Genomic DNA, 14,890 nt, shown 5'->3' with positions numbered 1-14,890 from the left:
GTGAATTCTCTCTATTTTAGCACCTTCAATAGTTCTAACTCACCATCTGTCATAAACATAGCAAGAAAAAAATTGATCAGACACTTACTGGAACGTGGCCAAGAGTGAAAGGAAATCAGACTGAAATAAATTTGCCAACTTGACTTCAATTGCAGTCAGAGTGGAAGCTGGACTGATGCTCCCTTCATGATGAAATCTACAAAGGATGCAATTTAAAACCAAGGATTAATACAGATATCACACATACCTTTTCTCTTCTATTGAGGTTCTTGTGCTTCAACTACAGCTGGTCAAGAGTTTTCTGACCGAACAGTATTCCATCCAAAAATGCAGATGCAATGGAACTGAAATGTTCCCTGGCTCTCTGGCTAGCTGGCTCCCAGCTCTGAAAGATGCTGAGAGACAATATACATGGAACTTCACAGTGCTATGACTACAGTCACTTTCCAGAGTATAACCACACTTTCAAAAATAATGTTGTGACACTGAGCTGGAAAGGGTTAAGCCACTAGCAGGCTGAATCACCCAAATTCAACCTTTAGGGACACGTGAGAGGAATATATAAATGTTAATTAGGGCCATTCATTGTAAATAACTAGCAAAACTGTGTTAGATAAACAAATACAATCACTGTGTTTATACCTCCTATCTGATTTCTATTCCTTACATCTGACGAAATGGGTTACAGCCCACGAAAGCTTATGCCTGAAGAAATTAAATTTGTTAGTCTTTAAAGTGCTACAGGACTCTCGTTGTTTTTGCTGTATACAGACTAACACAGCTACCTCTCTGGAACATATATTGTTAGAGGTTATCAATGTAACCAAATAGTTCCTGTCTGTCACTATATTTTGTTAATTTAGAGATCAAAAAGGGATATTAGCATCTCGATGGAACTTGAATGTAGTAATATCGCTGTCTTTTATTTTTCTTTGTAGTTTGAAGCAACTACCTGTGAATGGCTGTTGGTGGGTAATTGCCTTATACTAATGCAGCTAGTAACCAGTGTGCATAGGAAATAGGAGATGGTTTCCAACGTGCATAAGAAATAGGAGATTTTACCTTGAAGGAGATTATGCATTACTATTCTTCCCTCAAGGGACACCTGCTGTCAAAAAAATATTGATAAGCCTGCCAAGGATCTATAAAAGGACTCTCTGGCCCTGGTCCTGTATCTTAGATCTGCTTAAACTTTGACAGGGGAAGTTTGAGTCGTAAAACTAAGATCCCAGCTCGAGTCTGGATTACCCTGCTGTTTCTCATGGAATAAATTATACAGACTCTAGACATGAACTCCCTATATGGATTATAACCTATGAACTGATTCCTGAAAAGAGCTTTTACAGCTCAATTTACCATCTCTACTATGAAACTGACCTACGGACTTTATTCTTATCTGTATGTATAATAATCTTTTAGCCAATACTCTCTCTTTTTTCTTTTTTAATAAAACTTAGTTTAGTTAATAAGAATTGGCTGTAAGTGTGTATTTGGGTAAGATCTGAAATATTCATTGACCTGGGTGGTAATGTGTCTAGTTCTTTGGGATTGGTAGAACTTTTTTATATGACGAATAAGATTTTCAGTAATCCTCATCATATTTAACTTGGCTCTCTGGGTGGAAGCTCAAGACTGGATTGCTTTAAGGGAACTGTGTTTTTGGCTTCTGGATAACCAGTAAGGTATTGAAGAAACTATTTTGTTGCTGGATTGGTGAATCTAATTATTAGAAATAACCACAAGTTTTGGGGATTGCCTGTCCCTTTCTTTGCAGTTTGCCCTGATAAAGCAATTTCGGCATGGCTCCTCCAGCAGCCAAAGTCACAAATGCACTAGTCCTCACCTCTCCACACACATAATGGCTAGAAGGTTTGATCCATGCTATTGTTCAGGAACTGCCTGTGGCTATGAGTCACTACAACCACACCCGTGGTGTACTGTACAGTATTCCACAAGCTATAAGCTACCATTATTAGGACATCATCAGTGACAGACCACCAATGATGTTTGGAATGTTATTTCTAGATGTTGGTTGGCAAGGTAAAAGATAAGATAGTTCTGTGTGTTAAGGCATCCTGGGGGCTCTCTAAATCATGCTAAAATAGAGCCTCTTTTAGCAGCACCAAAAGCCTCTGTGGTCTGGTTGGGAGGGTTGAGGCATAGAAGACATGGACAACAATTACAAAAATTATGAAGTTATACATGACAATCATATTTAAAGAGAAAAAGATTAAGGCCAAATTCTGGACTTACTATTATGAGGTGCATTCATAGGCAGCTGAGTGATGATTGAAGGCTAAGCAGAGGGCCCTGAAATCATTATGCTAATGCAGGGCAAGATGGCTCAGAGAAAGGGATTAGTACAATGGTCTTAAGCCAAAACCCACCGACATCAATGAGAGTTTTCCCATTTACTTCCATGGGCTTTGGATCAGACCAGTGTGCTCAGCCATGCTCCTTAATGCTGTTCCAAAATGAAGTTTTGTGCACTTCTCGCAACACCAGCTGATAGGGTATGCACATGTGCAGGGCTCAAGTTCCTCATCATGCTCCCATTCTAGCAAAGCACGCCACCTTATAGCTATGGAGTGCCTACAGACATGCCAGCCAACTCCTTCAACTGCTCCTGGAAATCCTAGGTGTCTTCTGCCCTGCCTCTGCAGAAGTGCACTAGGGGAGAAGAGGGTTCCTAGTCCTCTTCTCCCACCCAGTTGTCCAACACAAGACACAGCAGAATTTTGCTCTGGGGCAACAGAACAGGACAGTGTATTTCTAAGAATTTATACAAACTTCAGATGAATCTGATGCATGGACCAAAGGTCCAAATTTTTGGAACCAACAAGAACAGTAACAGTCCCACATGATGATGACAAAAATACAGAAGAAAATCTGAATTAACTATGATAGCTCCTCCCTATGGGTCTCTCAATACACCTTTTCTTATTTGTGTATTAGCTTGTAACATCTTTGGGCTTCAGGCGGTCTTGCACAGCACCGAGCATATTATTGGAGCTTAGCAAATAACAAACAACAGTAATGATAGTATTGGCCACATTATTTTGTTATAAATACAAAATGGTGTTAAAGACACTTTACAAATATGAAGATTTGAAAAGGAAAATAGTACGATGTATTTGTGAAAAATAAATATTTCAATTGAGTGAGTATTTCATTAAATTAGATAGTGAAATAATTCATTTATTTGTGGACTGTTACTTTTCGGTTCACCTTTTGTTAATATGCATCTGAATTTTGTGACAGTCTTTAAAGTTTTTCTGATACTGAAACTCTCTCAGCAGAGGGCAGGAGAACAGCACAGAGGAAGCACGGGCTCAGACTGACAAGGGCATCTCTCCAAAGACTTTCTGTATGGATGGTTTTACTGTTTGTTAACATGGTTATTTCAGGCTACTTATCTTGTAATGGAGGCATATTCAGTAGTTAGAGGCCCTAAGCTAGTACTACGTATCTCAAGCTTTCCAAGTAATGCAAGCTGCGGAAGGCCATGAATTATGGCTCTGTACCAAGCCACTTATTCAGGGGAAAAGTCATCATGCTATGATAAATTTTAAAATAAACTTGTGCTTGCTGATGAGTTGCTGAGCTGCTCTGAGGAAAAGGAGCCCATGCAAATCTGTGCCTCTCAACCCGTGCTACAATATTCCCTAATGGTCTATATTCCACCACCTCTACCCCAAATGGGACCCACAAAGCACATGGAAATTTCTACTGATCAGGTTTAGAATAACCTCTAGCTCTCAGTGGTGCTCATGATGAGGGAAGTGCATTGCCCTGGTTTAAGGGTTGGTTTTCTTAAAAACACAAACCAACAAAAAAACTCTTGGCATTGAAGAGACCTTTCCTACTCACCAGACGGGAGAGGTTCTCTTTTCGGGATGTGGAGGGAGAGGGGATCCTGCCCTAATTCCATCTGCCATTTTTCCAGGAGTGTAGTAGGGGGAGAGGGTCTGATGTAGGCTTGATGAGCCACTGAATGACAGAAACAATGCTGTTGGCCAGAAATGGAATGTTTTAGCCTTTTAACTCTTCCTTGGTTGTCATTGTCAGTCAGACACTTCACAAAGCACTCCATAAAAATTAGGCACAGCCTTCATAGATGCAGACCATAGAAGGCCTATGGAAGTCACAAAGGCTGCTTTCAACTGGATAAGGGCCTTTAAATTGTATTATCACTTCTATCTCTGGTCTGAGACATTGGGCTTAATTCTACCTTGTAAAAATGGGTGCAGCTCTACCAAAGCCATATATCGAGACAAAGCAATGATAAATAAGTAATGACTTCATACGAACTTATGCTTGGGATTAAAGAGAATTTTGTTCATGATCCCTCTGTCACTACGATCCTGGAAGTTCCTTAGAAGATCCAAATAACTGATCCCAGATTGGCTGTTTTCAAGGCCACATCTTGCCAGGAAAAGGTTAAAATGCTCCTTTTTGAGATGCATGTCAAATTTTTGTAGGATTGACAAGAAGGAATCTTTTCCCACCTTTCAAAAAAAAAAGAAAGAAAGAAAGAAAGAAAGAAAGAAGTGAATCAGACTTCCCTTTATTTAAATAAAGCTTTAATATAAAGAACGGTCATTGATGAGCTTTCTCATTACTTATTCTGCTGCATGATCACTGTATTTATTCAGTGTTCAATGGCCCATGTAGCCACCTTACTCATAATGGGCAAAAACACCAGCCCCACTGAAGTCAATGGCAACATTCTTATTGGCTTCCATGGAGCCAAGGTTTTCTCCAATGAATAGCACCTTACTCCACAAGCAGTCCCATTGATAGGAGATCTTCCCTCCACTATGACTTTTTTATCCTGCTGCAGATCCAGCCAAGGAAGAACTCCTGGAGCAGGCTTTATGCAAGACAGCTTATGATGTTCCATTAAGGCCTGTCTGCAAGCCCCAGTATCAGTGGCATGTCAGGAATGGGGCCAGTGGCAGGAGGGATGTCACAGATGGGAGGGGGCATAGGATTCTGGGTTTCGTTGCCATACATAGGCTGCTGGGGACAGGCTACAATAACTTAGGCAGCCCTCTAGGGCTGTTTAAGTTATACCAATGCCCATACTGTCCTATGCAGCAGCCCTGAATCTGGAAGACATAAAGATGATTCAAAGCCATTTTAACTTCTCTCTCCTTTACTTACGAGCTTTGTGCTGCTCCTCTTAAAAGCACAGAACAAAACTGCACTCACTGATTTTAAGGATGGCAGATTTCTGGCCATTAATAAATATAATAATTGTTGGGTGAAAAAGAAAGTTAGGTCACTGTCATGTATTTCAACCACTCATCTTGACCACATCAGCAGCTTTGGACACATTTTTAAAATTCTTCTCATCGAGGCCCTCTTCCTTAGCAACTTTCATTAATAATGAGGAAGTTATCCCTACAAAACATCAAAGTGACTATTTGCTGTGGGCAAGAGCTGCAATTACTCAATGCAGACAGCTGCTCCGGGGTCCTGATTTGAAATCAAACACAGAGAAATGTATGAATGTAAATAATATAAAGATCCCATATTTTCAACTTTTTATAGTGAAATCTAGATACAAGATGGCTCTATCTAGATCTTTAACCACATTTAAGGAGTTAACCCAGGAGTAAGCTGGAACAAAAAGTTTAATGTCTAAGATCTATACAGCTTTGATTGAAAGGTGTTGGTAAGAGAACAACCCAGATGAAAAGATAGGAGAGGGATTTGGACAAATACATTGATCTGGAGGCGTGGGTTTCTATATGGGAAAGGGAATATAAATCTTCAATTTGTGTAGCTCATAGAGAACATTTTTCTAAATTACTGTTTAGGTGGCATTTTTTGACTCCCATTAAAATCCACCATATTTTTGCTACTAGGGAGGTGCTCTATTGGACAGGTTGCAGGGGAAATGGAACATATTCACACGTGTCGTAATTGTGTACAGGAATTAAACAGTTTTCGGAGGAAGTTATTAAAGAGATTCATATTATGACAACATGCCGGCTTCCTAGAGATCCTCTGACTGGCTTACTTAATGCTCCAATAACAGATCGACATTTTAAACAGAAAAACAAGTTACATTTCTTTTTACTGTTAGCAGCTAGACTTTGTATTGCACATTACTGGAAAAATGTGGCAACTCCTCCTCTGGAATTGTGGTACAGTAAAATATGGACTGTCCTTATAACTGAAAAGCTTTCACGCCATGTGACGCACCAAAAAGAAGATAGATATTTTGAAATTTGGTCACCCTTTTTACTGTACTTGGAGGAGGAGAGTTCCCCAGCCAACAAGCCAGAATCTTTAGCAAAGCCAGATTCTTTGAATACTAACCTGATCCTGAATAGGTATTAAGTAATGCCTGATGTAGTATTTTAACACTTTATTGTAACTGTGACACCAGCAGACCAGGTGCCAGTGCATGCCAAGGTCCCCACGTCTGAACTGAATGCTGACAAATCCATAGCTGAGATCTGTCTGGCTCACTTGTGGGTTAATATTGACAGGATAGGTATTAGAATCATAAGAAAGCATTTAGTGTGTGGATTCTATTAAATGCTGGCAAGTTGCTGCATGCCTTAATCTGACTTGCAATACAGGACACCCTCGCTATAACACTCTTCATAATAGCGAACCTTTGGCTATAATGAGTAATACCAGCTGGCTGGTTAGTATATTGGTTAGCTGGCTGGTTAGTATATTTGAATTCAACAGTCCTTGCTTCACATCTCATTACAGCCCATAAAATACCTCCATATTATCTGCTGTGGGTGCTTCCCCACTTGGAACAGATTCACAGACCAAAAAGCATTTTACCTTGCCTGTTTTTTGTGGATCGTGTTTTTCAAATTCTTCTTTCAGGTTTCTAAATCCTTCTCTGAATTTATCTTTCAGCCACCTTTCTATGTCAAGTGAAGCTCTGCGTTCCCTCTCTGCTTTTGAGATTTCTCTGCTTTGCCCTACAGTCATGATATAGAGAAAAAAGTTTTTACATTGTTTATTTAATATTAACAAAAAGAAGAAAGGTGAGGAAGATAATAGGGCTCAAAAGATAAGAAGACAGCAGTATCTCTCCATGATCTAGTTACTGATAAGCCCTAAACACAATATGCTGAAATTAGCTGGTAGGATTTGACATCACATAATTAGAGCCAGGATGCCAGGAAAATCCCTCTCTTCCCTCAGATTCAATTCTTTCTCCCTGAATAAGGCTCAGCTTGGAAGACTCATTGCATACCTCATTTTATAGTCTGCTGCAGGGCAGTATTTAATTTTAAGGAGACAGCAGTAATTTTTAAAAAATCCAGTCAAAAAAGAAATCCAAACAACCAGAGAATTGCCTCTTGATAGACCTCCATGACATAATCCACAGTAAAACTTCCTGCTCTTCTGATTTGGACTGTGTCACCCACCCTTGAACACCCGGTCCTTGAATACTGAATGTGTATGCAACCTCAACAGTATAACCCAAGCCATGACTCTTGACTACTTTTCTTTTTTATTTCCCTTAAAAATAAAACAAGGAAACAACAGTATTGGAGCATTCATTGCTCGAGAAGGTGCCAGACTGATACCCCTGGAAAATGGAGGCCTCCATTTCTAAACAGCAATTGTTCATCACTTGTGGTCCAGGGACTAACTGTGGTCTGGGGACCACTTCCAGCGGTGCCATGGAACTGCTTCTGTTACAGTGCTGAAACAGCTATCTTTCCTCAACCAGTGATACCTCCTTAGTTAAAGCACAGCCCAAGACTCATTCAGGTGTTCCAGGTACTTTTTTTTTTAATCCATCTAAACTCAGAGACATCACTTCTCTGCACCTTGCACAACTGCTTTGTTTCTTTCTTTGCAACGTGTTTCTTGGGTGTAAATTTGACCATGGTCAGATTTGCAAATGACACCAAATTCTGAGGAGTAGCAAACACCCAGGAGGACAGAACTAAACTGCAAAGTGAGGTGGAAAGATTAGAGCAGTAGGATTTGCAGGGAACAAGAGGAGATCCACTTCTACAGTGAAATAAGCAACAAAGATACAAGGTGGGAAGAAGCTACCAGGCAGCTGTGTTGGTTGCATTTAAGTGAAGTTATGTTTATCTTATATCCAGTATAGTGAATATGAGGAATCAGGACCAGAGAGTTAGGAGAAGAGGTGTCCCATAAAAGGATCTCAAGAAGTGGTCTACAGAATAAAAAAGTTTGAGGACACCTGTTCTACAGTGCAAGTCAGCAGCAATGCAAGCTTCCCCACACTGCACCACCAACGTGTTTAACCCTGACCTCGAGCGGCCGCCTTGAGATGTGAGAGAGCAGTTCCTCTTCCACAGCCATTCAGTCTTTGGTCTCTGTTCATTGAGCAAGTCAAGGCAGATTCTTTATAAACGAAGATTCAAGTCACACATTTGTATGCACTTCTGAAACTAAAGGCAGAGAGCATTAGGCTCCCAATATCTACCCATAAGCTAGAAGGCTGGACTCTATCACAGTGACTTGCATTACAGGTACTTTCACTGTAGGTCTGATGTATTTGTAACATATTTGCTAATGTATGTATTACTTGATCAACTGTCAGATCTATTCATGATTATATTGCCCTCTTGTGAGTGTTATATAAAGAGGATAAAAGCCTTACAGATATTTGTAACATAGGTTTTTCTTTAACTCAAGTAGTAGATGCTATGTTTTTGGAACCAAAAGTTCTAGGTTCTATCCCTGATGTTGCAGGCAGGCAATTGAGCAGGTAACAATGATGTCTGTGAATAGGTAACACACAAATACATCACATAGCGCAGGATATTTAAGTAAACATTGACACAAAGAAGAAAAACTCCTGGAATCTAGGAAAGCCAACCAGCATAATCAACTTTAAGTAATCTATAGACAACACTTGGAGGATTTAAATTACTTGTTCAGTGCTTAGATACTATTGTGATAAGTACTATAGAAAAACCTCAGATAGATAGATGGAGAATGATATTAGTAAACAACAAATATGGAGGAAGATTTGGGATGTGGATACTTAGTCCAATAAGAACTGATCTAAAACCACCAAAATCATTTCAAAGAGTCTACCAAACAGCCATCAGACAGAGTAACTATTTCAAGACTTGACTAGTTTTGAGCCAGTGAACTAGAGGCATATCCATAACCAATCCCACAAGTGATTCACTTTCCATGACCTTTCTTTTCTGATTGCCATGAATGTTATTGAAAGCTATGGATTCAATTAACTGATTTTTTTTTTTACCAGAAATTTTAGCATTGTTTGAAGATCCATTTTGGAGCTCAGTTCCTAGTTTTTTAAGTAGTGTATCTTCTTTCAGAATTCCTGTTCCTTCTGTGTCATACCTGCAAAGAGCACGAAGAGAAAGCCATTATCAGATTTAGATTACTTTCTTAGAGAACAGTTCATGCTTCTTCAGCATTTGTCACCTTCCTGTTAACATCAAGCACTCACAAAATGTCAGCAGAGTCAACCCTATGGGCCACATTTTTCAAAACATACCAAAATTGAACTATAGAGAGATGACACTAGCAGCTGTACCCATAATATTAGATAAAACAGAGGCAGTGATACCTAGTGGTAAGCACATTAGCCTTCTATTGTAATAGATAAAAGAATAAAATCAAGAGGTCAAATCCCCATTTCTCAACTGGACCCATTTCTTTGCTTCCACTGACAGCATGGAGCAGCAGATGGGCTCTGCACTGCATGTTCAGGAGTCGTGATTTGACCTAATACAGAATATGCCCAAGTATCTGAAACCCTATTACCCAAATCTCCACATTATCACTCACTCACATGACAGCAGAGCTGCAGAGGACTCCCTGCACTGCCCTTTCAATTTTCCAAACTCCCAATTATCTGAATAAAATCCATGTTCCCCAGGCTATTTGAATAATCGGGAGTATACTGTAATAAAAATACTTGCACTTAGATAGCCCCTTCCAACTGAGGCTCTCACAGCCCTTTACAAACAGTGATAATTCTATAAATCAGGTTTATCATGAAAACTACACGATGAATGTTCCTTACCTGCAGCAGATCTGCTGTTAGAACTACAGTGATCTAGTGAAAATTCACGTGACTAGTATTTCTATGGGAAGCATCATCACTCTGTTTTTGCACCAGTTAAGAAACTTTGGTGTTTGCCTATTGGAGGCGCTAACTGGATACCACATACTGAAGCAGACCCCATTCTGCAGCTGCTTCATGTGTGGAACCCCCACGGGCTTTACTGAGAGTTCTGTACGCAGAGCAGGTGCAGATTAGGGCCCACAAAAGGTCAGTGGAGTCCTTGCCTGGACTAAGCACCTTCCCTGTGGGTAATATGGTAGGAACTAGCTCTATGACAGATAAAAGTGGCCATTTGTATATCTGTGACACACTGTACCCCAAGTATGCCCATATAGTGTGATTGTGTATCATTCATGCTCACCCTTATAGTGTAATTGTGTATTGTTTAATGCAAAGTATGTCATGTAAGGTGTTTCTGGAATGCTCATGACATACTGAACGTTATTGTTATAGTAGTATGTTTGTTGCAATGTCATATGTATGGTTGTGAAGCTCTGCTATGTAATATTCCCAAATATGTGTATCATGGCTTGAGGCAGATTTAAGTAAAACCCTCCAAAAGCAGAGAGGTAGTTCATGCAACCCAGGTCTTCCAGGAACAATGGACTAGCCTAAGCATCCATCATTTGACTCAAGTGGAGGAAGCCATGCTGGACATTGTCTGTCACCTGACCCCTGGGGGGCGGGGAGGGGCGAAGTAACATGTTAAAAGAGGAGACATTTTGCTTGCTCTCTCTCTCTCTTCCAGTTTCATCTACAAAACAACATCAAGCAACAGAAAGACTGTCCACAGGGGGAGGGCCTGGCTGAAGGAGTCAGCCAGCCTATGGTGAGCATTATCTAACTTTATAAGGTTACTGAAAGTGTTAAGCTTAGTTTAGAAGAATGTGATGTGCTTTTATTTCATCCTGATCAAATCTGATTTATATTCCTCTGTCTTATAAATCACTTAAAAACTTTCTGTATTTAATAAACTTATTTGTTTGTTTTATCTAAAGCCGTGCATGTGGTTTGGGTGTGTGTAGACTTCATTTAATGTGACAAAGTTGGTGCATATCAATTTCTTTGATAAATTGATGAACTAATACAAGTTTGCAAGGTTCAGTGGACAGCACTGACCACCTTAAGACAGAAGTTCCTAGGGTTGCATCTGGGACTGGCGATGTTTTCTGGGGTCATTCTATTGCATAATCCCAGGAGTGGTTGGCCAGAAACACTCACTCACTAAATTAAGAGCCACTTGCTTGCAGGAGGCTGTGCGTGGGCTGACCCAGGAGTGGGGGTTCATACAGTATAGCAAGTACAAGATTGAGTCCTAGGAGTGAGGGATTGGGATGACACAGCTATACACCAATCCAGACTGCAGAGGGGAACATCACAATATCTTACACTGTTCAGGCTCTCTCCATTTACCTTGTCCTCCCTTCTATCTGTCCCCACACCAGCATCATACACACATGCCCTCACAAATCCACCATCTAACACCAGAGGGTGCTCTTTATTTTTTTAATTGGGAATGAGAATATTATCTAAAATAGGTTACCAGAAAAACCTGAATCGGATGTTACCTTCTCCAAAGCTTTTCAAGCTCCTCATTTCCAATCTCAAAACCCAGTTTGTTAAGCATGGTCTTAAACTCAGGCATCAGAATCCTAATGTCATGACCTGGGTTCTTCTGAGGTATCAGATCAGCAATATCCAGGGACCTAGTTCCAACAGAAGACAAGATGATCCTTGATACATTTCAGTCTTATGACACTTACCCTATGCCTGCTACACAGAAATTCCTAATTCTGTTATAAACACAACTTTATAACATTTTCATTTAAAGGAAAAATCAAACCTGCTATATGGACTCTACAATTGCGTCATCCCTTAGCAGTGGAAAAGAACCAAGGAAGTAGGTTTGGGATTTTTTAAATCCTCAGACTATGAGCCTTGAGTCCTCTCTAAAGGATGAACTTTGTAAAAGGATGCTTCCCCCTTCTTCCTGATCCCACTTTACAGACTTGGATGCTGCAAGAGTCAAGCCTGATAAATCCTGAACCTCCACTTTTACCAATAATAGTAATTAACATTAGAAGAAACTTATTATGCATTGTGGTAAATTTCCATCACCTGCAATCTTTAAATAAAGACTGACTGTCTTTCTAAAAGGTATTCTCTAGCTCAGCCACAAGTTGTTAGGTTTGATGCAGGAATCACTGGGTGAAATTCTGGGATCAGTATTACACAGGAGGTCAGACTAGATTATCACAATGGTTTCTTCTAGCCATACAATCTATGGATTGCTACAGAAGCATTTATACCTTTGTTTTGCTTTTTCTTTTAGCTGTGCATGCACCTGTGATGCTGTCATCATGATTCTGTCCCCCTGTCTGTGGTTGATGGGATCAAGCCAGGCTGGAGCTCCAGAAATAGCAGAATCACGAATAGCTGCATGTAACTCTTCAAACTTGATAACAGCTTTGTCCTGTAGTTTAAGCCTGTTACAATGCAGGATTGTAAATGTAGTTTGCATTCTCTTCCATGACATAAAAGAGATAGATCACTTACAAATGGAAGCGAAGACCAAACATATCAAACCTCTTCCTTTCGAGACTTCTTTCTTCCACTGCCTCAGCTCACATACAAAGGAGAAATCCATGAAGTGACAATGATGTATATACTAATATTTGCATTAAATGCACTAAAAGTGTTGGTATTAACTCTATTAACATTAAACTACTGATGATTATTGACTATGGCTCAACTGCATGCACCACAACTGCATAGGTGAAGGATAAATCCTATTCAGATTTCTTACACCCTAAGGGTATTATAGCTGCCAGAATATGAAAAGGGATGTTACGAAAGGGAGAGGGATCCATTATTCTTATTAGCCAATGAAGATAAAACAAAAAGTAATGGTCACCAGGGAAACTGTAAGTAACATGTTAACTTCACAGGGCTGGTCCTTCTCTCACTTGTACCAGTTTTGCACCAGTGTTATGCCATTGGTCTGAAAGGAGTTATTCATGATTTACATCAGCATAAGAGAGGGGGGACAGTAGCTCCACAAGTCTAAGGACAGTTAGGCAATTGAACAGGATGCCAAGGTTGCTTATAGAATCACCATCAGAAGGAACTGAAGACTAGACTTGACACTCATCCATCATAGCTAGTGTAGGAATAATAAAATCAAACTTGCAGAGAGATGGACAGATGAGGGACTAGCGGTCCATTTCAACCCAAAGGTAGAGTTAGTTGCAGAATTGGTATCAGGAAATCTACTTTTAATAATTTTGCTTTTGAAATACAAAACGGAGGTCTCCCTCTGACAGTAAAATATTTTTCAAACCATGTAATTAGGAAAAGGTGCATCTGTGCTTTATAGTCACATCATCACATATTGTTTCCAGTTTGAAAACACTATGCTGGCGAGAGATGGCGGGGAAGGATGAATTTCTGGAGTAAGGAACAAAATTGGAAGAGGATTGCAAGAGTCAAAATGGAAAATGTGCTCATATTTATATTATGGGTTATGAACAGTGCCCACCTCCTTTAGTTTTCATCTGATTACATACCTTAGAAGAAGTTGCTGATACTGCTTGAAGCTGATATACCTTCCCAGAAATTTGGTCAGCATCATGAGTAATACATCTCTATGAATGAATAAAAATAAGAAATAACTCCACAGTGTGATTTTATCCTGCCCACCTCTATACACTGATAAAAGACAAAAGTGAACTACTATTTTTAGGTGGGGAGAGAGGGAATTGGAAAGAAATGTAAAGTATTTCATGGTACTAAATATATGGAAAAGGACAACTGGTTTTGTTTCATACCTTTAGTGATGCATATGCATGTGTCAAAGTTAAGTAACGGATCCTGTACAATGAAAACTCCTGTGTGAGGCACATACCTATTGACCTGTCCCTTGCCCTCAGGGTCATTGTTTTTGAACAGCTGTCTCATAGTATAATAGCTGCCAGATCTCATTTTTTCACGCAAAGTGTGTTCCAGCTTAAAAAAATAAATTTGTTACATGTTCAATAGCAAATATGCAAATAACACACTTCTAATGCATACTTTTAACTCATTTTTTCCTTAAAGCACAACAATAGGACATCAACTGTCACAAGATGATAAGAAATCATAAAGGAATAAACGTCCCACCGTGAAATGATATCTTTGATAACCACCTGGGGGGAAAGAATTTTTTATAGAGTCATGAGCAGGAAGAGAAAAATGTGATTTTTTTCTATTCAGCTGTAATATAGGCTTTCAAGTACTGCTGCATGACTGAATTGAGCGAGCTTTCTTAGTATTGCCAGAATAAATATGATCTTTGCTTTCTGTATTATCATTAAACCACGTGTTGCCAGGTTACATTTCGAGAAGATTACGAGCCCAATCCTGAAACCTTTACTCAGTCTGTATTCAGACGAAGTTTCTACTGTCTTCAACAGGAGTTTTCCCCATGAATAATAACAGCATGAGGACACCACTGAACATAGGTAAATTTGTTCTGGAATAATGGTGAAGGAATGGGTACCATGTTTCAGAGTTCAATTAACACTTAGGGAGGGTGTTATTGGGTAACTGAATTATACAGAGTTATGCTGGCTGTTCTTTTCTGTTTGACAGAAAGAAATGCTTCTATAAATCATATAATTTTTAAAGGATTGGAGCTAGAATTTCCTGTGAAAAATGTTAAAATTGAACACTGTGGTACAAAGTAAGCCATTTTAAGTTATAACTACAATTTCTATCACCATGCCTGGATTTCAGGGCAAAAGGAAGAGATTATGTGTACTTCCTACATGCCAGTTCATA

General features: G+C 39.6%; 1 protein-coding gene across 1 annotated transcript in view; it reads right to left on the bottom strand.

Moving 5' to 3' along the window:
- The window catches only part of LOC137155386 (EF-hand calcium-binding domain-containing protein 6-like), a 94,451-nt gene that overhangs the window by 71,278 nt on the left and 8,283 nt on the right, over positions 1 to 14,890 (bottom strand). Inside the window, exons 4-11 of the mRNA XM_067551585.1 lie at positions 13,977 to 14,077; positions 13,639 to 13,716; positions 12,382 to 12,558; positions 11,641 to 11,778; positions 9,242 to 9,342; positions 6,814 to 6,956; positions 4,312 to 4,508; positions 89 to 196 (exon numbers count right to left, since the gene is read on the bottom strand). Of these exons, the coding sequence (XP_067407686.1) occupies positions 89 to 196; positions 4,312 to 4,508; positions 6,814 to 6,956; positions 9,242 to 9,342; positions 11,641 to 11,778; positions 12,382 to 12,558; positions 13,639 to 13,716; positions 13,977 to 14,077 (1,043 nt within the window). The remainder of the gene's footprint in view (positions 1 to 88; positions 197 to 4,311; positions 4,509 to 6,813; positions 6,957 to 9,241; positions 9,343 to 11,640; positions 11,779 to 12,381; positions 12,559 to 13,638; positions 13,717 to 13,976; positions 14,078 to 14,890) is intronic.

This window comes from Emydura macquarii, unplaced genomic scaffold, assembly GCF_026122565.2.
Source record: "Emydura macquarii macquarii isolate MOO-44397 ecotype Brisbane River unplaced genomic scaffold, CSIRO-AGI_Emac_v2 contig_1363, whole genome shotgun sequence".
Classification (NCBI taxonomy): Eukaryota; Metazoa; Chordata; order Testudines; family Chelidae; genus Emydura; species Emydura macquarii.
Note: the sequence above shows the minus strand (reverse complement) of the source record. Positions and strands in the feature narration are given on the sequence as shown.